The sequence below is a fragment of the Pseudophryne corroboree genome, assembly GCF_028390025.1.
Source record: "Pseudophryne corroboree isolate aPseCor3 chromosome 3 unlocalized genomic scaffold, aPseCor3.hap2 SUPER_3_unloc_11, whole genome shotgun sequence".
Classification (NCBI taxonomy): Eukaryota; Metazoa; Chordata; class Amphibia; order Anura; family Myobatrachidae; genus Pseudophryne; species Pseudophryne corroboree.
In genome coordinates, this window is record NW_026967499.1 from 1,924,917 (window position 1) to 1,949,544 (window position 24,628).

The 24,628-nt window shown below is 48.7% G+C and overlaps 1 protein-coding gene across 1 annotated transcript; it reads left to right on the forward strand.

The window, feature by feature from the left end:
* The first annotated feature begins 87 nt into the window (after positions 1-87).
* LOC134983288 (gastrula zinc finger protein XlCGF26.1-like) lies at positions 88-23,119 on the forward strand. The gene is made up of 2 exons (XM_063949007.1): positions 88-209; positions 20,885-23,119. Exon 2 carries the CDS (start codon positions 20,923-20,925, stop codon positions 22,534-22,536), a length of 1,614 nt encoding a protein of 537 aa, XP_063805077.1. The 5' UTR covers positions 88-209; positions 20,885-20,922; the 3' UTR covers positions 22,537-23,119.
* Positions 23,120-24,628: the final 1,509 nt, after the last annotated feature.

Here is a 24,628-nt window from a genome sequence, read left to right on the forward strand (position 1 = left end):
AGAGACATATGTGTCTGATATAAAGGCAGAAGATATAGAGGTAGAAGAAGAGACATATGTGACTGATATAAAAGCAGAAGATATAGAGAGAGAAGAAGATACGTATGTGACTGATATAAAGGCAGAAGATATAGAGGGAGAAGAAGAGACGTATGTGAGGGGTGATCAGCAGTGTAAGGAGGAGGAGATCCCTACAGATATCAGCACAGGTGAGTAATAATCACATATTACAGAAAAGAGTCACATATTCTCCTTCCTCAGTCACTACAGCAATCTCTTATCCTACACCCTCCTCTGTCAGTACAAACTAAGGTAGAATGTATTTTCCCAGTGGAGGAGTCAGGAGGCATCAGACCCTATTATACTCCTGCTCTCCCCCTCACATCATGTCACTGTGTGTTACCAGGCCAAAGATCTGACCAGTCTCCTCCCCACACTCTCTGGTGTATCTCATACATCCGGAGCCATCAGCCCCTATTATACTCCTGCTCTTCTCCTCACATCATGTCACTGTGTGTTACCAGCCTAGAGATCTGACCAGTCTCCTCCCCACACTCTCTGGTGTATCTTGTACATCAGGAGGCATCAGCCCCTATTATACTCCTGCTCTTCTCCTCACATCATGTCACTGTGTGTTACCAGGCCAGAGATCTGACCAGTCTTCTCCCCACACTCTCTGGTGTATCTCATACATCAGGAGCTATCAGCCCCTATTATACTCCTGCTCCCCCCTCACATCATGTCACTGCGTGTTACCAGCCCAGAGATCTGACCAGTCTCCTCCCCACACTCTCTGGTGTATCTCATACATCAGGAGCCATCAGCTCCTATTATACTCCTGCTCTCCCCCTCACATCATGTCACTGTGTGTTACCAGCCCAGAGATCTGACCAGTCTCCTCCCCACACTCTCTGGTGTGTTCATACATCAGGAGCCATCAGCCCCTATTATACTCCTGCTCTCCCCCTCACATCATGTCACTGTGTTACCAGCATAGAGATCTGACCAGTCTCCTCCCACACTCTATGGTGTATCTCATACATCAGGAGACATCAGCCCTTATTATACTCCTGCTCTCCCCTTCACATCATGTCACTGTGTTACTAGCCCAGAGATCTGACCAGTCTCCTCCTCACACTCTCTGGTGTATCTCATACATCAGGGGACCTCAGCCCCTATTATACTCCTGCTCTCCCCCTCACATCATGTCACTGTGTGTTACCAGCCCAGAGATCTGACCAGTCTCCTCCCCACACTCTCTGGTGTATCTCATACATCAGGAGCCATCAGCCCCTATTATACTCCTGCTCTCCCCCTCACATCATGTCACTGTGTGTTACCAGCCCAGAGATCTGACCAGTCTCCTCCCCACACTCTCAGGTGTATCTCATACATCAGGAGCCATCAGCCCCTATTATACTCCTGCTCCCCCCTCACATCATGTCACTGTGTGTTACCAGCCCAGAGACCTGACCAGTCTCCTCACCACACTCTGTGGTGTATCTCATACATCAGGAGGCATCAGCCCCTATTATACTCCTGCTCTCCCCCTCACATCATGTCACTGTGTTACCAGCATAGAGATCTGACCAGTCTCCTCCCACACTCTCTGGTGTATCTCATACATCAGGAGACATCAGCCCTTATTATACTCCTGCTCTCCCCTTCACATCATGTCACTGTGTTACCAGCATAGAGATCTGACCAGCCTCCTCCCCACACTCTCTGGTGTATCTCATACATCAGGAGCCATCAGCCCCTATTATACTCCTGCTCTCCCCCTCACATCGTGTCACTGTGTGTTACCAGCCCAGAGATCTGACCAGTCTCTTCCCCACACTCTCTGGTGTATCTCATACATCAGGAGCTATCAGCCCCTATTATACTCCTGCTCCCCCCTCACATCGTGTCACTGCGTGTTACCAGCCCAGAGATCTGACCAGTCTCCTCCCCACTCTCTCCGGTGTATCTCATACATCAGGAGACATCAGCCCCTATTATACTCCTGCTCTCCTCCTCACATCATGTCACTGTGTGTCACCATCAGCCATACTGTGTGCTAGCAGTACCTCAGCCTATGGTATTACATGCCCTTAGAGTGTCTCTATTAGCACACGCCGGTCTATATATAAAGCACTCTTTATTTATTTTTTATCTAACATCTATAACGGATATTGGGGACTTATTGCAATGGGGTATAGATGGAGTCCAAAGGAGCCGGTGCACTTTAAATATTTTCCACTGAGTGTGCTGACTCCTCCCCTCTATGCCCCCTCCCGCAGCCAGTTTAGAAAAATGTGCCCTCAGGAGAGGATGCCACTCTGCAGTACAGGAGGAGTGGGAGGAATGGGATCCTATATTAGAGGATTCACATTCTGCACAGGGTATTGAGCCCCTTATACCTGCTATCAGGGATGTGTTAAAAGTCCCTTTGGAAGACGCTGCCGTACAGCAGTCATTTTTCTTAGCACAGAAAAATAAGATTTTAAACATACCGTTAAATCTTTTTTATGGGGAATAGATGGGTTCTGCAGGAGACATGGGCACTTTAAGAAAGTGCCCCTCCTCCAGACCTCAGTTAGAGAAACTGTGCCCAGAGGAGACGGACAGTACGAGGAAAGGATTTTGTTAATCCAGGGCAAGATTCATACCGGCCACACCAATCATACCGTATCACTTGTGACAACAATCCAGTTAACAGTATGAAAAACAACATAGCATCAGTCCAGGACCGATGCAACTATAACATAACCCTTATTGAAGTAATAACTATATACAAGTATTGCAGAAGTAGTCCGCACTTGGGACGGGCGCCCAGCATCCTCTACGGACTACGAGAAAAAGATTTACCGGTAGGTTTAAAATCTTATTTTCTCTAACGTCCTAGAGGATGCTGGGGACTCTGTAAGGACCATGGGGATTATACCAAAGCTCCCAAACGGGCGGGAGAGTGCGGATGACTCTGCAGCACCGATTGAGCAAACACAAGGTCCTCCTCAGCCAGGGTATCAAACTTACAGAATTTTGCAAAGGTGTTTGAACCCGACCAAGTAGCAGCTCAACACAGCTGTAGTGCCGAGACCCCTCGGACAGCCGCCCAAGAAGAGCCCACTTTCCTAGTGGAATGGGCCCTGACCGATTTAGGTAACGGCAATCCTGCCGTAGAATGCGCCTGCTGATTGTGTTACAGATCCAGCGAGCAATAGTCTGCTTTGAAGCAGGGGCACCAAGCTTGTTGGCTGCATACAGGACAAACAGTGCTTCTTCTGTTTTCCGGACTTTAGCCGTTCTGGCTACATACATTTTCAAAGCCCTGACCACATCAAGGGACTCGGAATCCTCCAAGTCACGTGTAGCCACAGACACCACAATAGGTTGGTTCATATGAAAAGATGATACCACCCTTGGCAGAAATTGTGGAAAACCAGATAAGCTGCTAATTCTGACACTCGCCTAGCCGAAGCTAGGGCTAATAACATGACCACCTTCCACGTGAGATATTTCAACTCTACCGTTTTAAGTGGTTCAAACCACTTGACTTTAGGAAACTTAACACCATGTTAAGGTCCCAAGGTGCCAAAGGAGGTACAAAAGGAGGCTGAATATGCAGCACTCCCTTTACAAAAGTCTGAACTTCTGGGAGAGAAGCCAATTCTTTTTGAAAGAAAATGGATAGGGCCGAAATCTGGACCTTAATGGAGCCTAATTTAAGGCCCAAATTCACTCCAGTTTGTAGGAAGTGAAGGAAACGGCCATATGGAATTCTTCCGTAGGAGCATTCCTGGTCTCACACCAAGAAACATATTTTTGCCATATACGGTGATAATGTTTTGCTGTTACTTTATCAGCGTAGGAATAACCTCAACCGGAATGCCTTTTTCTGCTAGGATCCAGCGTTCAACCGCCATGCTGTCAAACGCAGCCGCAGTAAGTCTTGCAACAGGGGCCCTGTCTGTTCCAACAGGTCCTGTCTTAGAGGAAGAGGCCACGGATCTTCTGTGAGCATTTCCTGCAGATCTGGATACCAGGTCCGTCGTGGCCAATCTGGAACAATGAGGATTGTCCTCACTCCTTTTCTTCTTATTATCCCCAACACATTGGGTATGAGGGGAAGAGGAGGAAATACATAGACTGATCGGAACACCCACGGTGTCACTAGGGCGTCTACCGCTACTGCCTGAGGGTCTCTTGACCCGGCGCAATACCTCTGTAGCTTTTTGTTGAGGCGAGACGCTATCATGTCTACCTGTGGCAGTCCCCACCGACTTGCAATCTGTGCGAAGACTTCCTGATGAAGTCCCCACTCTCCCGGGTGTAGGTCGTGTCTGCTGAGGAAGTCTGCTTCCCAGTTGTCCACTCCCGGAATGAACACTGCTGACAGTGCGCTTACATGATTCTCCACCCAGCGAAGAATTCTGGTGGCTTCCGCCATCGCCACTCTGCTCCTCGTGCCGCCTTGGCGGCTTACATGCGCCACTGCGGTGATGTTGTCTGACTTTATCAGAACCGGTTGGTCGCAAAGAAATACCTTCACTTGACGCAGGGCGTTGTATATGGCCCTTAGCTCCAGGATGTTGATGTGAAGACAAGTCTCTTGACTTGACCAAAGACCTTGGAAATTTCTTCCCTGTGTGACTACTCCCCAACCTCGGAGGCTTGCGTCCGTGGTCACCAGGATCCAGTCCTGAATGCCGAATCTGCTGCCCTCGAGAAGGTGAGCACTCTGCAGCCAGCACAGGAGTGACATCCTGGCCCTTGGGGACAGGGTGATCAACCGATGCATCTGTAGATGTGACCCGGACCACTTGCCCAGTAGGTCCCATTGGAAAGCCCTCGCATGGAACCTTCCGAAGGGAATGGCCTTGTATGATGCCACCATCTTTCCCAGGACTTGAGTGCAGTGATGCACTGACACCTGTTTTGGTTTCAACAGGTTCCTGACCATGAGTTCCTGGGCCTTCTCTATCGGGAGATAAACCCTCTTCTGGTCCGTGTCCAGAATCATGCCCAAGAAAGGCAGACGAGTCGTAGGATCCAACTGCGACTTTGGAATATTGAAAATCCATCCGTGTTGCTGTAACACTTCCAGTGAAAGTGATACGCTGTTCAGCAACTGCTCTATTGATCTCGCTTTTATGAGGAGATTGTCCAAGTATGGTATAATTGGGACACCTTGCTTCCGCAGGAGCACCATCATTTCCGCCATTACCTTGGTGAAAACCCTCGGGGCCGTGGAGAGACCAAACGGCAACGTCTGAAATTGGTAATGACAATCCTGTACCGCAAATCTGAGGTAGGCCTTATGAGGTGGATAAATGGGGACATGAAGGTATGCATCCTTTATGTCCAGAGACACCATAAAATCCCCCCCTTCCAGGTTTGCGATGACCGCTCTGAGCGATTCCATCTTGAACTTGAACCTTTTCAAGTATTGATTCAGGGATTTTAAATTTAATATGGGTCTGACCGAACCGTCCCGTTTCGGGACTGCAAACAGGGTCGAGTAATATCCCCTTTCTTGTTGAAGGAGGGGAACCGTGACCACCACCTGTTGATGATACAATTTTTGTATTGCCTGTAATACTATCTCCCTTTCCTGGGGAGAAGTTGGTAGGGCCGATTTGAAGAATCGGCGAGGGGGCACGTCCTTGAATTCCAGCTTGTAACCCTGAGAAACAATTTCTATTGCCCAGGGATCCACGTGGGAGTGAACCCAGATGTGGCTGAAACCCAGAAGACGTGACCCCACTGGGGCGGACTCCACCAGTGGAGCCCCAGCGTCATGCGGTGGATTTTGTAGAGGCCGGGGAGGACTTCTGTTCCTGGGAACTAGCTGTGTTGTGCAGCTTCCTCCCTCTGCCCCTGCCTCTGGCAAGAAAGGACGCACCTCGGACTTTCTTGTTTTTCTGCGATCGAAAGGACTGCCTTTGATAATGTGGTGCTCTCTTAGGCTGTGAGAGAATTTAAGGCAAAAAAATTGACTTTCCAGCTGTAGCTGTGGAGACAAGGTCCGAGATACCTTCCCCAAACAATTCCTCACCCCTGTAAGGTAAAACCTCCATATGCCTCTTTGAGTCGGCATCACCTGTCCATTGCCGTGTCCATAGGACTCTTCTGGCAGAAATCGACATAGCGTTTATTCTAGAACCCAGAAGACTAATGTCTCTTTGAGCATCTCTCATATAGGACAGCATCTTTTATATGCCCTAGGGTCAATAACATAGAATCCTTATCTAGGGTCTCAATCTCCGCAGATGAGGTACCTGTCCATGCTGCTACAGCGCTACAAACCCAGGCCGACGCGATAGCCGGTCTGAGCAAGGTACCCGAATGTGTATAAAAGGACTTTAGGGTAACCTCCTGCTTGCGATCAGCAGCATCTTTGAGGGTAGCTGTATCCTGGGACGGCAGCCCTACCTTCTTGGATAAACGTGTTAATGCTTTGTCCACCCTAGGGGAGGATTCCCAGGGTAATCTGTCCATTGGCGGGAAAGGATACGCCATAAGAATTCTTTTGGAAATCTGCAGTCTTTTATCTGGAGATTCCCAAGCTTTTTCACATTATTTATTCAGCTCGTGTGAGGGGGGAAAGGTTACCTCAGGTTTCTTTCCCTTATACATGTGTACCCTCATGTCAGGGACAGGGGGTTCCTCTGTGATGTGCAAAACATCTTTTATTGCCATAATCATATATCTAATGGATTTAGCCAATTTTGGCTGTAACTTTGCATCATCGTAATCGACACTGGAGTCAGAATCTGTGTCGGTATCTGTGTCAACTATTTGGGATAGTGGGCGCTTTTGGGACTCCGCCGGTCCCTGCGACATAGGATCAGACATGGGCTGAGACCCTGACTGTCCCAAAGCTTCAGCTTTGTGTAATCTTTTGTGCAATGAGTTTACACTTGCATTTAAAACATTCCACATATCCATCCAGTCAGGTGTCGGCGCTGTCGGCGGACACACCACATTCATTTGCTCCCGCACCTCTCTAATATAGCCTTCTCCCTCAGACATGTCGACACGCGTACCGACACACCACACACACACAGGGAATGCTCTTTCTGGAGATAGTTCCCCCACAAGGCCCTTTGGAGAGACAGAGAGAGAGTATGCCAGCACACACCCCAGCGCTATATAACCCAGGAATCACAAAGTAATTTAATGTTTACCCAGTAGCGCTGTATGTAATTGCGCCGAAATATGTGCCCCCCCCCCCCTCTCTTTTGAACCCACTTGTCTTGTAAGCAGGGGAGAGTCCGGGGAGCTTCCTCTCAGCGGTGCTGTGGAGAAAAAATGGTGCTGATGAGTGCTGAGGGAGAAGCCCCGCCCCCTCGGCGGCAGGCTTCTGTCCCGCTAAAATTGTAAACTTGGCGGGGGATCATACATATATACAGTGCCCAGCTGTATATATGTTCATTTTATGCCAAACAAGGTTAATATTGCTGCCCATCCCCCCCCTGCGCCCTGCACCCTTACAGTGACCGAAGTGTGTGTGGTGTATGGGGGCAATGGCGCACAGCTGCAGTGCTGTGCGTTACCTCTCATGAAGATCAAGGAGTCTTATTCCGCCTCTGACGATTCTTTTCCTCAATACTCACCCGGCTTCTATATTCCGGCTCTGCGAGGGGGACGGCGGCGCGGCTCTGGGACGGACGGCTAGGTAAGATCCTGCATACCGATCCCTCTGGAGCTAATGGTGTCCAGTAGCCTAAAAAGCAGGACCTGTACTCAGAGAGTAGGGCTGCTTCTCTCCCCTCAGTCCCTCGATGCAGGGAGTCTGTTGCCAGCAGTGCTCCCTGAAAATTAAAAACCTAACAAAATACTTTGACAGGAAACTCAGGAGAGCTCACTGAAAAGCACCCAGCTCCACTGGGCACTGTAATAAACTGAGGTCTGGAGGAGGGGCATAGAGGGAGGAGCCAGTGCACACCCAGAACTAAATTCTTTCTTAAAGTGCCCATGTCTCCTGCGAAGCTCGTCTATTCCCCATGGTCCTTATGGAGTCCCCAGCATCCTCTAGTAAGTTAGAGAAAAGAAATTAGTGTCACTTTCCCTGATTCTAAGGAACTAGATGACATGTTTAAGGTAACCTGGAAAAATTCTGATAAAAAATACCAGGTGACAAATCGGTTTCTGCACACTTTCCCATTTACTCCAGAAGGCAGGAAACACTGGGAGAGCCCCCGGCAGTAGACGTATCAGTCTCTCGCCTATCAAAGAAAGTGCTATTACCAGTCCCTGGCTCCTCTGCATTAAAGGACCCTGGGGATAGGAAAATAGAGACTACATTAAAGTCTATTTACACAGCGGCTGGTGTATCACAAAGACCTGTGATAGCGGGTTGCCGGATGACACATGCCATTCATACATGGGCAAGTCACATTCAAGAAAGCCTTGCTGGAGATACGTCCCTGGTGACTCTTATAAAACACATTCAGGACTCTGCACGCCTCCTGAGTGACTCTCTCAAGGGGATAGGCGCTATTAACGCTAGGACTACTGCCATGGCAGTGTCGGCGTGCAGAACTTTGTGGCTGCGTCAGTGGATAGCGGACGCAGATTCCAAGCGCAGAGTGTGGAGTCTCTTCCTTTCTCAGGGGAATGGCTATTTGGGGATGAGTTGGATACATGGATTTCAAAGGTTACTCCGGGTAAATCCACGCTTCTCCCCTCTGGGGCCCCACTGGCCAGGCGTTCCCACCCCGGGAGGTCTTACCCGGAGGCACCTCAAACGCGGTGAGAGGCACCAGAGACAAGACCAGCCGCCACAGGTTCTTGGTAACAAAGCACCAGTTCAGCTTCCACTAGGGCCTCAGCATGATGGTGCCACCCCCCCCCCCCCCCCCCTGAGGTGATCTCAACTGCATTGTCATGCTCGGTGGAGATTGGGGTTCCGACAATCGAGCTTGGGCTGGGAGGACAGCTGACTGTGTAGGAAGTAGACGAGGAGGTTGAATGTAGTTCTTCCTCATGAGGTGGAGGCCTAGTGGGTGTTTAGAGTTGACTGGAGGGCATAAAAAGAATGAGAACTCTGTAGAAGGATAACTGTGTTTCTAATGAAGAAACAACTGTACACCGATACTTGAGGAATTGAAAGACATGGAATAACGAACTGAAGTCTGATTAAACGAGGTGAAGAATGGAGCTGAAGATCACCGGTATTGCGGAACTGAAAGACTGTGGTTTGTGGTTGGTAGACAAGGCTGAAGGAGACTAGGTTTTTGAAGAACTGAAAGACTATGGCTTGTGACTGGTAAACGAGGCTGAAGAGGACTTGGTTTTTCAAGAACTGAAAGACTGTGGCTTGTAGATGAGGCTGATAAACTCTGACTTTGAAGAAATGGAGACTCTGGCTTGGGCTTGGAAAGTGATGCAGAAAAACTCTGATCTGGAAGAAGTGAAGACTGTGGTTTGAGCTTGCGAGACGCTCACAGGAACCACTGTTTAGCACCCTAAGCCCCTTAACGACCGGGATCCCCGTGATCGCCTCCATGAGTGGCGACGGGTTAAGTGACAGGACTGCAGCAGTGATAGGTCATGGACAGATGATAGCAACCGAAACTGGGGAACCAGGAGCAGCCTGGGAGCACAGAGCTGGAGCACCTTTCACAGGAAAGTAACTTGAAGCACTGGCATTCTCTCTCCCTGAGCCAGCCTCCCTTTTATAAGGGAAGACTACACTGGATTGGCTGGATACAGAGTGTGGATTTCATTGGCAGATCTCAGGTCTCCAACATGGCCACCCCCAGCACTGGGGCCATTCTCAGCTGCAGCACTTTAGCTAACCCAGCTCCGCCCCCGACTTCCTGAGACTGAGTCACCGCCAGAGGGCTCTGCTGCAGCAACTACCCACCACAGCACCCGGCCCCCGACCTCCGGAAGCCACACACGCCCAAGGACCCACTGAAAGCAGCTCCCAGCCGCCGCAACTAAAGTAGGCCCAGTCCCAAGTCATTGTTCCAGTGCCACTACAACAACAGGGAAAGGGTTCAAGATGGAATCCTTGTGAGCAGTGATTGCGGGTCTGGAAGAACGCGAGTTCATGGTCTTACTTGATATAAAGGATGATCATCTCCATATCCCGATTTGGCCACCCCATCAGGCCTACCTGCGATTTGCCCTGCTGAACGATCACGACCAGTTCCAGGCGCTACCCTTCGGCCTGGCCACAGCTCCAAGGGTCTTCACAAAGGTGATGTTCCAGCTCCGAGTCCAGGTGATCAATATTGTCCCTTACCTAGGCGAGCTCTTGATAAAGGTGAGATCCAGAGAGATCCTATTGCTCAATATAGGCCGCACTATTCAGCTTCTGTCACATCATGGGTGGATCCTCAATGTACAGAAGTCCCTACTTCTGAGGAACATTCCCAGGAACAGGAGCCTACTCAGTGGCTGTTTCTGGATACAGTGGCTCAGAAAGTGTTCCTCCCAGAGGACAAGGCAAGGACGCTCCAGGATGTGGTCCGAGTGGTTTTACGACCAGGTGCTCTAGTACGGAAGGTTCCATGCCAGAACATTTCAATTGGATCTCCTGAGGTAGTGGTCCGGTTCACATCTTCAGATGCACCGGATCATACACTACCGTTCAAAAGTTTGTGGTCACTTCGAAATTTCCTTTTTTTTTATTTTTTATTTTATTTTTATTTTATTTTTTTGAAGGAAAGGCACTTTTTTTTTCAATGAAGGTAACATTAAATTTAATCAGAAATACACTCTATACATTGTTAATGTGTTAAATGACTATATTAGCTGCAAACGTCTGGTTTTTAATGGAATATCTACAGAGTTGTATAGAGGCACATTTCCAGCAACCATCTCTCCAGTGTTCAAATGTTACATTGTGTTTTCTAATCGCGGTAGAAGACTAATGGATGTTTAGAAAATCCTTTAAAACCCTTGTGCAATCATGTTAGCACAGCTGAAAATGGGTTTGCTCGTTAGAGAAGCTATAACACTGGCCTTCCTTTAAGCTAGTTGAGTATCTGGAACATCACATTCGTGGGTTTGATTATACTCTCAAAATAGCAAGAAAAAGACAACTTTCATGTGAAACTCGACAGTCTATTATTGTTCTTAGAAATGAAGATTATTTCAATGCAAGAAATTGCCAAGAAACTGAACATTTCCTACAATGGTGTGTACTACTCCCTTCTGTTAGGTTCCTGGTGCTCAGAACAAGGGAGATGTTGCGTAGTGAGTCCTGAGCACCAGAACGTGACGTTGAAATAAGGTGTGGTGTGGAAATAGCCCCTAGCACCCTACATCCATTGTTTTACCCGTGTGGTCAGTTCACGCCTGAGTGACTATGGTTTCTTTGGCCCACGGCAGCCGCGTTTGAAGGGCGGATTATGTCTGCCCAACTCCGATGCCCCCAGGTCTTAGTGTGAGACAAGGCGTGAACCGAGACAGGATAATAACAAGGGGACCTCTAACTAAAACAGAAAGCTAGGGGCTACTAACTACCCTAAAACTAAATATATGTGCGGCACGCCGCCAAAGGAAAAGAACAACAAAGGAAATGCTGTCCACACGCCGACACAATACTTTTGCGTACCGGCGGTGACAGTATAAGCAGAACCCTCTGCAAAACACCAGTAACTAAATATAACCAAAGAATACTGCGGCCTAGGCCAATGGATGCGGCAAAGCCGCTACTCACGGAACCGGTACAAATACTGGCAAACGGACAGGAACCCCCAATGTAGCCAACACAGATTCTCAGAACTGGAGGACAGGCAGAGTCCCAAATGACAGACCGGTGGACACCAAGAAGCCAGATATTCGACCAGGCACAGACAAAGCCACAGGACTTCTGGACAGGAATGCTTCATGGTAGTACACGGAATCAGACACAGGAACCGACACAGGAACTGACACTCAGGAACTGGCACTGGAAGCAGCTAGACAGACACTGCTAGACAGGAGCTCAGGAACTGGCAGGGACTAGCTCAGAACTCAAGAACTCTGTAACCCTGGAAATATCACCAGCGTCTGTGAATTGCACTGATCCAGAATATAACAGAGAGTCTTAATTGTCATGTAGCTGCCTTGCTGCACAACTGAGAGGTGCAATCAACAGACAGGTGAGGCTGAACACATGGGAACAAGCTGCAATTACACACACTCACCACTGGCAGCAAACAAGAATCTTCTTAAACCAGAGCAACGGGAAATCCTGGCCTGCAAGACAAACATAAAATACGGAAAACAGGAATGAACCACTACCTGTGGTTCATAACAGTACCCTCTCCTTAAGGGTGAGCTCCGAACACCCCATGACACCCACGGGGAACATAAACAGAAGTATAACATAAAATACATATCCAAAATGCAAAACAGGAATGAGCCACAGCCGTGGCTCATAACATTACCCCCCCCCCCTTGAGGAGGGGTCAAAGGACCCCAAAATTCACTTTCTAAAACAAGGTATACATTAATAAACCTGATACTGGAACAAACAGACAAAGACAAGAAACAGAAACAAGGGGGTCAATTTACTAAGGTGGGAGATTTTACCAACTGGTGATGTTGCCTATAGCAACCAATCAGGTTATATCTACTATCTGCTAGAAGCAGCTTGATAAATGGTAAATAGAATTTGATTGGTTGCCATGGGCAACATCACCAGTTCTAAAAATCTCCCAACTTAGTAAATTTACCCCAAGCTGTGGCAACAGCTTGTAACAGTGCCCCCCTCTTGACAGTGGCCACTGGACACAAGACAAGGAAAAAAAAATCTTTTTTTTTATATACACCGCAAGGCAAGAGTCAACAATATTTCTTTTTCTTTTTACCCTGTGCTTGCTTGGCGACACCAGGAAAGGAAGAAATCTCTGGCTCAAAACATTCTTCAAAACATATAGGTCGAGCAATCAGATGCTTCTTCCGTCTCCTACCAGAGTGCCCCGGCATATAAGAAACTTCATCAGTTTCGGAATCTGAGAACAGACCATAGATTGGTTGCATTCCCCTAGGTACCGAAACTTTAGAAGATGACAGAAAAGCACATCCTGTAGTCAAAGCAATGGGCTGAGACACTTTCTGAACCCCACCCGGGGCAGTGGCCTTTGGGAACCCCACCCGGGGCAGTGGCCTTTGGGCACCCCACCCGGGGCAGTGGCCTTTGGGAACCCCACCCGGGGCAGTGGCCTTTGGGAACCCCACCCGGGGCAGTGGCCTTTGGGAACCCCACCCGGGGCAGTGGCCTTTGGGAACCCCACCCGGGGCAGTGGCCTTTGGGAACCCCACCCGGGGCAGTGGCCTTTGGGAACCCCACCCGGGGCAGTGGCCTTTGGGAACCCCACCCGGGGCAGTGGCCTTCGGGAACCCCGCTGCGGTCAGCACCTCGGATTCTTTTACTGGGACCGGGCCGTCTGCCTCCCTCTCTGAGTTGATAATTATCGAAACTTCTCCCGGGACTATGACTTCCGGGACTTTTGCTGAAGCTATAACCTTCAGAACCTCCACTAACGCTATGCCTCTTAAGTCTTTTCCTGGGGAAGCGACCTCTAGACCCTTCTTAGGGGCTGCGTTTCTCGAGACCCCACTTGGGGATATTACTTCAAAGATCCCTTCTGGAGTTTTGCTTTTCGAGTTCCCTTCTGGAACTATGGCTTTAGATACCCTTTCTGGGGTTGCGCTTTTCAAGTCCTTACCTGGGGTAACAGCTTCTGAGACCCCTTCTGGTATTGACACCTGAGCTATAATATTTGATGTCCCTCTATAACCTAGAGCATCGGGTACTCTGGGCACCGGGTACCGCTCCAGGACTCTGGGCACCGGGTACCGCTCCAGGACTCTGGGCACCGGGTACCGCTCCAGGACTCTGGGCACCGGGTACCGCTCCAGGACTCTGGGCACCGGGTACCGCTCCAGGACTCTGGGTACCGCTCCAGGACTCTGGGCACCGGGAACCGCTCCAGGACTCTGGGCACCGGGAACCGCTCCAGGACCCCGGGCATCGGGCACCACTCCAGGGGTTTGCAACTCTGCTTCCACAGGAAAATCAAGAGAGCAGAGAAACATTCTCCTTTGGTTCCTGAATTTATAATGGGGCTCCCTAGCCCAAGGACCCCAATTATAGGACAGGGTGCTTTTTAGTGTGGGTTGTGTGACAAGCACCTCTGCCACAGTAGAGACAGGAGTAGGTCTAGTATCCTGACTCAACTTGGCCAGAGGGCAAGACTTGTCGCCACACTTTGGCTTGCGCAACTCACAGGTCTGCAAATAGTGGCCTAAACCACCACAATATAGGCATAAATCTAAGTTTCTGCGACACAGACGCTCCTCTTCTGAGAGCCTGGGCCGCAGAAAACTTTTAAATCTTTTCTCTTTAATTAAACCTGAGGATTCACTTGTCACCATACTGTGAGCAAGAGTCTCTTTATAGGATGAACTCTCAACAACTTCTGGCAAAAGAAGCAAAATTTTGGTCAGAAGGTTTTGCAGTTGCCTTAAGGATTGCTGCAAAACTTCCAGCCACTCAGGTTTCAAAGCACTGAAAGCAGAGTTCAGGGCTGAGAGATGCTTGCAGGGCTTGCATAGGAGGATTTCAAACTAGACAAGACAAGATTGTAAGACAAGATTGTAAGACAAGATTGTAAGACAAGATTAGACTGGACTTTTAAACTAGACAAGACAAGACTGGGCTGGATTTTTAAACACCGGACTGGATTCTGCACACTGAGTTTTAGACAGGACTGGATTCTAAACACCGGACTGGATTCTGCTCTGCACACTGAGTTTTAGACAGGACTGGATTTTTGACAGGACTGGATTCTAGACTAGACACTGGACTGGGCCAAAAAAAGTTTTGTTTTTTTTGTGGTATGGCTGGTGATAATGTTAGGTTCCTGGTGCTCAGAACAAGGGAGATGTTGCGTAGTGAGTCCCGAGCAGCAGAACGTGACGTTGAAATAAGGTGTGGTGTGGAAATAGCCCCTAGCACCCTACCTCCGTTGTTTTACCCGTGTGGTCAGTTCACGCCTGAGTAACTATGGGTTCTTGGGCCCACGGCAGCTGCGTTTGAAGGGCGGATTATGTCTGCCCAACTCCGATGCCCCCAGGTCTTAGCGTGAGACAAGGCGTGAACCGAGACAGGATAATAACAAGGGGACCTCTAACTAAAACAACAGAAAGCTAGGGGCTACTAACTACCCTAAAACTAAATATATGTGCGGCACGCCGCCAAAGGAAAAGAACAACAAAGGAAATGTTCTCCACACGACGACACAATACTTTTGCGTACCGACGGTGACAGCATAAGCAGAACCCTCTGCAAAACACCAGTAACTAAATATAACCAAAGAATACTGCGGCCTAGGCCGACGGATGCTACTCACGGAACCGGTACAAATACTGGCAAACGGACAGGAACCCCCAATGTAGCCGACACAGACTCTCAGAACTGGAGGACAGGCAGAGTCCCAAACGACAGACCTGTGGACACCAAGAAGCTAGATATTCGACCAGGCACAGACAAAGCCACAGGACTTCTGGACAGGAATGCTTCATGGTAGTACACGGAATCAGACACAGGAACTGACACTCAGGAACTGGCACTGGAAGCAGCTAGACAGACACTGCTAGACAGGAGCTCAGGAACTGGCAGGGACTAGCTCAGAACTCTGGAACCCTGGAAATATCACCAGTGTCTGTGAATTGCACTGAGCCAGAATATAACTGAGAGTCTTAATTAATTATGTCGTGCAGCTGCCCTGCTGCACAACTGAGAGGTGCAATCAACAGACAGGTGAGGCTGAACACATGGGAACGAGCTGCAATTACACAGACTCACCACTGGCAGCAAACAAGAATCTTCTTAAACCAGAGCAATGGGAAATCCTGGCCTGCAAGACAACTATAAACATAAAATACGGAAAACAGGAATGAACCACTACCTGTGGTTCATAACACCTTCAGAGAACAGCACAAACAGGCTCTAACCAGAGCAGAAAGAGAAGTGGGAGGCCCTGGTGCACAACTGAGCAAGAAGACAAGTACACTAGAGTCTCTAGTTTGAGAAATAGATGCCTCACAGGTCCTCAACTGGCAGCTTCATTAAATGGTACCCGCAAAACGCCAGTGTCAACGTCTACAGTGAAGAGGCGACTCCGGGATGCTGGCCTTCTAGGCAGAGTGGCAAAGAAAACGCCAAAAAAAGGAAAAGATTCATATGGGACAAATAACACTGACCTTGGACAGAGGATGATTGGAGAAAAGTGTTATGGACAGATGAATCGAAGTTTGAGGTGTTTGGATCACACTGAAGAACATTTGTGAGACTCGGAACAAGTGAAAAGATGCTGGAAGAGTGCCTGACGTCATCTGTTAAGCATGGTGGAGGTAATGTGATGGTCTGGAGCTGCTTTGGTGCTGGTAAAGTGGGAGATTTGTACAAGGTAAAAGGGAATTCCTCCTACAACAGGACAATGACCCAAAGCACACCTCCAAATTATACAAGACCTATTTATGGAAGAAGCCGGCAGCTGGTATTCTGTCTGTAATGGAGTGGCCAGTGCAGTCACCAGATCTCAACCCCACTGAGCTGTTGTGGGAGCAGCTTGACCGTATGGTACGCAAGAAGTGCCCATCAAGCCAATCCAACTTGTGGGAGGAGCTTCAGGAAGCGTAGGGTGAACTTTCTTCAGATACCTCAACAAATGAACAGCTAGAATGCCAAAGGTCTGCAATGCTGTAATTGCTGCAGAGGGAGCATTCTTTGACGAACGCAAAGTCTGAAGGAGAAAATTATTATTTCAAATAAAAATCATTATTTCTAGCCCTGGCAATGTCCTGACTATATGTTCTGTTCATTGTGCAACTCATTTGATAAATAGCTGAGTTTTCATGGAAAACACGAAATTGTCTTGGTGGCCCCAAACTTTTGAACGGTGGTGTATACTGGCGCTAGGTGACATCTTTAAAATGTATGGACCTCTCCGGCGACCGCGGCAGTGAGGGAAAACCCCCCCCGGTGTGCCGGGGAAGAGCGGAACCACTGCAGCCAGGAGATCAGATCCTGTGGCAGCGCTGTGTGTGCCGTTGTGAGCGGAGCACTACAGAGGTGGCAAGCCGCGGCAGCCGGTACGAGCGCCCCAAGCTGCAGGAGCGTGCACCACTCACGGGGGATCGGGATAACCGGCTCCCTATGCGGCGGGTAGTAGCTGGGGTCTGGGAGCTATGCTCCCGGCACCTCAGCACTCCAGCGAGTGATCGCGATGATCCCAAAAAAAAGTGGGTCCCAGGGACCCCTCACTTTTTTCAAAATTGGGGTCCTCTCTGTGCTTTTCTGGGTTCCATCGGAATTAAGGTTCTTATTAATGATTTAAATATAAAAACTCAGACTTGATTTGGACACTACAAAAGTGCTGCAAGGGGGAGGGAGGGGGGGGTGACAGTGCTGCAAGGGAGAGGGTGGGGGTGACAGTGCTGCAAGGGGGAGGGAGGGGGTGACAGTGCTGCTGGGCTGTGTAGCTATACCGGACACTGCACCAGAGATGGAACTAGATATTTTGGCAGAAAGTGAATTGGTGCTCCCCCTCCCATATTGTAAAGCAAAGTCAGTGTGCGCCGAAGGCGCCCATCAAAAATTTAGGGGCATCGCTTTGTGGAGAAGGGGCGTGGCCACATCATAGTACCAATTCACATTGCACCACTGCGTTCCAACGGCGGGGGAACCAGACAGGCAGGGTGGTGGATATGATCATCGGGGGGAGGGGGGGGGCGGTGGTGGAGATCACAGGTGCGGCAGGTAAGAGCGCCATTAGGTGTGCTTAAATAGAGCACACAAGTGAGCTTGGTTTTGGCACTTTATACAGGCATTTTTTGCACAAGGCACTATGGCACTTTTGATGACTGTTCCCCTGATGATGGATTAAGTCCGAAAACGGCTGTTCGGGAGGTCTATTGTGTTTCCCTGTGCTTGCTAACGATGAGTATATGCTGAGCCATGTATCTTTATTCACACATATGGAGTAAATACTGCATTTTGACTAGACTACAGTGTGCTGGTCCTGTCTATACTAGTGACTTTGCTGCGGGATGGACATGTGATGCGCTATATATATATATATATATATATATATATATAGTTAGTATGGTGAGGCACTGCAGTGACTGGGTATGTGGAGCCTGTGTAGGGCACAGGCTCAGTGTATATTTAAGCAACAATGTGTATAGTGTATTTGAATTGTATTTAAAGTGAAATGCACTTGGTTGTGTGTTCCAGGAGGGGGGAATCCATAACTGTGTAGGCCAGGCATGTCCAAACTGCTGCCCTCCAGCTGTTGAGAAACTACACATCCCAGCATGCCCTGACACAGCTTTAGAATTCTTTGACAGCAAAACTGTCAGGGCATGCTGGGATATGTAGTTTCACAGCAGCTGGAGGGCAGCAGTTTGGACATGCCTGGTGTAGGCTGTTGGATTCCCCCAGTACTTTCCCCCCAAAATGGAATGCTTTCCTCTCTAGCCTCCCACATGGAAGTATCATGGGGAGAGAGAGGAGCAGCTCAGCTTTAAAACAAGCTGAGTGGTTTTCTGGAGCTCCATAGCGATCACCCTCGGTGGGCAGGAAACCCTGACCGGGGATCTAGGCTGCCCATCTCTGGAGCCCAATTTTAGGCTGGAGATGGTGAGCTGGGTACCTGGGCAGATTCCTGGAAGTAGTTTAGATGGGAAAACTTCCCCCAGCCTAGACTGAGCGTCACCAGGGCGGATACTAACCCTCCAGGATGGGACGGTCAAAGGAGAGTGACTACTCCCCACCGTCCATAGAGGACAATGGTAGCTGTGCATGTGGCCAAGGCATGCACATCACATGGATAAACAATGGTTGAGAATAGCATGGTGGACTTACCCCCTGTGGTATGTATATTAGAGTAAGATAAAAAGAGGAGGCCTATGAGCATCCAGAGGTATTATACAATTTTCACTCTGCTGTAAACATCTTGCTGTATTCTTGTTGCCCCTAGCAATAGGGAAGTCTTTTTTAAGACTGGGTGAATAAACATCTGCCTCAAGACGACCGCTTCATCTTGTGATCTGCAGAGCTATGCCGAACATAGTTCTGTTTTCTGGCTGTCCAGGGTGCACTCAGCGTCTCCAAGCTCCGCCTCCCGCCAGCTACCGTGCAGAGTCCTAGACCAGCCACTAGTGATTCGTCAACACCACACAGGTGTGGTTAGCGTGTCGATGCATACAGAGCAGTACCATGGTTCCAGACTCCCTGGCAACAAGGAGTCTAGTGGTAACAGTGTATTACCCGCCCACTGCGCAGTGGGTGGTGTCAGTAGTAGGCGGTTACTGACAGTAAGTGGGAATCCCCTAATTGGCCAGATCCTCTGTGACCTAAACATCCATTCTGTGACTGGGGCGGGACGCGATGCAGGGCGAGGGCTTTCATAGAGAACCATCCGGTCACAGAAATTGCTAGCATAGCGGTGGGATAATCCTAGGTGGCTTTTCGGTCACCTGATTGGAGAAGCCAAGTTAATATAGGAGTAACTGCAGCGCAGGAGAAAGCACAAGATGGTGGATTTCAGCGGAATGTCTAAGGACGATCTGTAGATCGTGTATCAGGAGAAGGGTGTGGATATCCCTTTCAACGCATCCAGAAGCATCATGAGGGCGGCACTTGTGAGCTTGGAGATGTCCCTCTGGGCGGAGGTAGAGTGCTAAGGGCGTTGGCATTGAAGATGGTGGCCTACCAGTGGACATTCGTACAGAACCGGTGAGCCCCACAAGCCCCACCCTCTCTCCTAGCAGCAGCTATGTTTCATACCTAGCAGGGTCAGAGGTCCAACGTCTCCGGGGTAGGGGGTTCGACACGGATATCTTAGCAGATCGGCTAGTGGAATTTGGAGAAAGAGCAAGAGTGCTTGATCATCACCTCACTTTCCAATACACTGCCGGGCTCCGGTGACTGTGCGCAGCCCGTTCTGTCCCCAGCAGTAGCAGAAGAGCAAGTGCTCCCACCTGAGGCAAAAGCGCCTCCAAGTCAGGTCTCCGGAGCGTGCAGGAAAGACTGGGCACACGTAGCCCCAGAATACAGCCCGTGGCTTCAGCTGCGTCACTAGGCTGCAACAGTGAACGATGCCCAGACTGAGCCGAGTGAGCGGCTTTAGGGCAGGAGGAGTGGGGGACTTGATAGATTGGGTCTTGGTCCCAGCGGCGGCTGAGAGCTATTAGGTAGGGTAGATAAGAAACCACTTAGTGAGGAGAGCTCCAGAAAGCACGTCTGGATAGTCCACGCCCCTCTTATTTATTATTTTATATAATAACAGGGGTGACAGGTGTGGTACATCCCTGCAAAGGCAGATCCAATCTCTTTCTCATCAGACTCGGCTGTCTTCCCTGCACTCTCACTCAGATGTTCACTGCTGCCAGTAGCACACGTATGAGAAGCAGAAGTATGGCGGCAGCTGTATAGATTCTGATATGTAATTCTCTGTATCATACTTACTGTACACACATCATCCTTATTACTATTGAGAGTAGAGGTACAGTAAGACACTGATGATGGGGGTGTAACAATGGATTATAACCTAGCAGATGATGATTGCAGTGTATTATATGGTGTATTGCATGTAAAATACCTTGTTCCACACCTACTCTGCTGTAGCAATATACCTTATATAAGGGTGAGTAACACATGTACAGGTTTACCAGCGTATGAGCACACACATAAAGGAATGCTACCTTACCAATGCTTCCAGGAGTAACGTTAGGAGACATTATTATAAAGCCTTCATTAAATGTTGTGTTTTAATACACACATTTACTATTAAGTGTCCCAGAATGTAATTTTCTCCTATTGTTTACAAGATTAATATTGTTACAGAAAATTTCACATTTCCATAATGTATTTTATTTCCAGCAGGTGGACACACAAGCAGGAATATCTCAGAAGGACATCTAATGTTATCCCCGGATTGTGAAATAAAAGATTATGACAGTAGACAGGATTCTCCAGGAGATAACCCCATTACCTCAATTATACATCCAGCTCTATCAGCTGGTCCCTCTGATCCTGGGAAATGTTCTCCTGATCACTCTGATATTGGTGCATCTGTTACAGCTCTGACAGTAAATACAGAGTTTCCCTGTTCTATAGATACCACATGTTTTACACAGAACACAAAGCTTATTACCCATCAGGCAGCTAAGGCAGGTGAGAGGCCACTGATATGTTCTGACTGTGGGAAATGTTTTACCTGCAAATCACAACTTGTTTCACATCAGTGCAGACACAAAGGTCAGAAGCCATTTCCATGTTCTGAGTGTGGGAAATGTTTTACAGAGAAATCACATCTTGTTACACATCAGAGACGTCACACAGGTGAGAACCTATTACCATGTTCTGAGTGTGGGAAATGTTTTACACTGAAATCACATCTTGTTACACATCAGCGAAATCACACTGGTGAAAAGCCATTTCCATGTTCTGAGTGCGGGAAATGTTTCACCCGGAAATCCCAACTTGTTAAACATCAGCGAAGTCACACAGGTGAGACTCCATTTCCATGTTCTGAGTGTGGGAAATGTTTTACATACAAATCACTTCTTGTAATACATAAGAGAATACATACAGGTGAGAAACCATATTCCTGTTCTGAGTGTGGGAAATGTTTTACATACAAATCAACTCTTGATGCACATAAGAGAAGTCACACAGGTACATCACCATTTCCATGTTCTGAGTGTGGGAAATATTTTGCACAGAAATCACAACTTGCTAGACATCAAAGAATTCACACAGGTGAGAGGCCATTTCCATGTTCTGACTGTGGAAAATGTTTTGTACAGAAATCAGTTCTTGTTGCACATCAGAGAAGTCACACAGGTGAGAAACCATTTCCATGTCTTGAGTGTGGGAAATGTTTTGCACACAAATCAGATCTTGTTAGTCATAACAGAAGTCACACAGCTGAGAAGCCATTTCCATGTCATAAGTGTGGGAAATGTTTTACACACAAATCAGATCTGGTTAGTCATAACAAAAGTCACACAGGTGAGAAGGCATTTTCTTGCTCTGAGTGTGGGAAATGTTTTGCCCGGAAATCAGACCTTGTTAGACATCAGCGAAGTCACACAGGTGAGAAGCCATTTTCTTGCTCTGAGTGTGGGAAATGTTTTGCCCAGAAATCAGAACTTGTTAGACATCAGCGAAGTCACACAGGTGAGAGGCCATTTCCATGTCCTGAGTGTGGGAAATGTTTTGCACACAAATCAGATCTTGTTAGACATCAGCAAAGTCACACAGGTGAGAAGCCATATTTTTGCTCTGAGTGTGGGAAATGTTTTACACAGAAATCATATCTTGTTATACATCACAGAAGTCACACAGGTGAGAAGCCATTTCCATGTTCTGAGTGTGGGAAATGTTTTGCAGACAACTCAGCTCTCGTTATACATCACAGAAATCACACAGGTGAGAAGCCATTTCAATGTTCTGAGTGTGAGAAATGTTTTACACAGAAATCACAACTTGTTACACACCAGAGAAGACACACAGGTGAGAAGCCATTTTAATCTTCTCGAGTATACTTATCATTGCCATGTGTTGTTCTTCAAGGTTCTTATCATCTCTCCTATACTTTTTGCAATGTACATGTTACCACAGTGTGAAATAATCAGGTGTCATGCCCTCATCTACCACTGCTATGCAGATGACCTGTCTTTTGCTCTGGGTACTGAGAACCCAGTACCAATCCTAAATGTCTAGCTGAGCTCCAGGTGTGGGTGATGCCAGTTCGCTGTGACTCAGTGCTGGTGAAACAGGTCCTTATGATAGAAGCTCACCAACAAAGGGCAGGGCTACAGCTCAGCTTTGCTACCAGCCAGACTTACGCTTGGGGGTTCAGAATTACAAAATGCTGGTCATGTGCAGAATATTAGTGTCCTGGATGGTGGAGTGACACCATTAGACATCCGGTATCAGCCAGAATCAGATCCTCATATGTGGACCATAGCCAGACTCCAGCACTTAATTCCCTCAGAAGATCTACCTGATGTCGTACATGCACTTGTATCATCTCATATAGACTACTGCAATGTCATCTACCTGGGTCTCCCAGCAGAAGAATTGCACCAGTTGTAGCATGTACAGAATGCAGCAGCAAGGCTGTTACCTAACTAGCCCGTTCCTGCCACATAACACCCATTCTCTGGTCCCTGCACCGGCTGCCTGTAAGATGGTGACTGGGCCTAATTCAGGTTGGATCGCAGTGTGTGATCCAAATGGAATTCTGAAAAAGTTGCGGGCGCATCCACTGCACCCATCCTGTGCATGCGCCCGCATTTTCTGCGGAGGGGCCACAGAAAATGTGATTGCCTGTCAGGCAGAGGCGGTCACGAGGGTTGGTGGGCAATGCTCCATTTCCAGAGAGGTGCGAATCGGTGCGGGGGCAGTGTAGCGCGAACAGAGGGCAAAGACGGACAAACGGACATCATCATGGTGGCTTTGTGACATGCAGCCGCTGTATTCGAGAAGAATGCGTCGGGCCTCCTGCGGGCGCAACTGAGCTGCAGCAGGAGGCTTCACTAACTTCTACGATGAAGCAGAAATTGTGAGGCAATCGCATTTTCTGCTTCATCAGGGGGGAGGCGGCGGTCAGCATGCTGGGTGGCCTTGCCCTGTGATGGGCGGCCCCTAGCGCGCTAGGAAAAGGATTGCTAATTCTGCTAAATAGCAGCATCTGCAATCCTTACTGAATTAGACCCGCTATTAAATAATCTTACTGACTCTCCCAGCCTTGCATGACCACGGTACCAGAAGCAGCTTCTGCCTCCGTACTGCCCAAGCTTCTTCCATCTGTTGATGAAGGACTGTTAGCAGTACCATAGATTCCCAAGCAGTGCTTAGATGTCGGGGAGACAGGGTGGGTGGCAGTAGTGCAGTAGCGGGGGCTGCTGTAGGCAGTGTCTATGTGAGTAAACGTCCCCAAGCAGCGCTGAGGTGTCAGAGCAGGGAGACAGGGTGGGTCGTAGTGGAGTCATGGGGTGGATGGCAGTAGTGGGGGGGAGACAAGGGGTGAATGGCAGTAGTGGGGGGGAGACAAGGGGTGAATGGCAGTAGTGGGGGTAGACACGGGGTGGATGGCAGTAGTGGGGGGAGACACGGGGTGGATGGCAGTAGGGGGGAGACAGGATGGGTGGCAGTAGGTAGGGAGACAAGGTGGGTAGCAGTAGTGGGGGGAGACAGGGTGGGTGGCAGTGGTGGGGGAGACACAGGGTGGATGGCAGTACTGGGGGGAGACAAGGTGGGTAGCAGTAGTGGGGGGGGAGACAGGATAGTGGCAGTAGTGGGTGGTAGACAGGGCAGGTGGCTGCAGTGTAGTACTAGGGGCTGCTGGAGACAGTAAAGAGGTGTATGGGTCCCACACAGAACCAGTTGATAATTAGACTTAATGATGATCATGCTTCCTTATTTCTAGTTAATCCCTTATATGTGTTACTGTTATTTGCTGTGTCAGCCTCTGTGTGTTCTGTGTAATAATCCTGAAAGTAGTGCTGCTACCGATCTCATATCATTTGTAGTAACTTGGAAAAGATGAGATATGAGGTACACTCTAGAAGCTTATAGGGGGTTAATCAGAGATGAACACAGATGTGACATCACGCA

What these genes read in the sequence shown, in the direction of transcription:
- LOC134983288 (XM_063949007.1), top strand. Translation starts at nt 20,923, where the DNA reads ATGTTATCCCCGGATTGTGAAATAAAAGATTATGACAGTAGACAGGAT.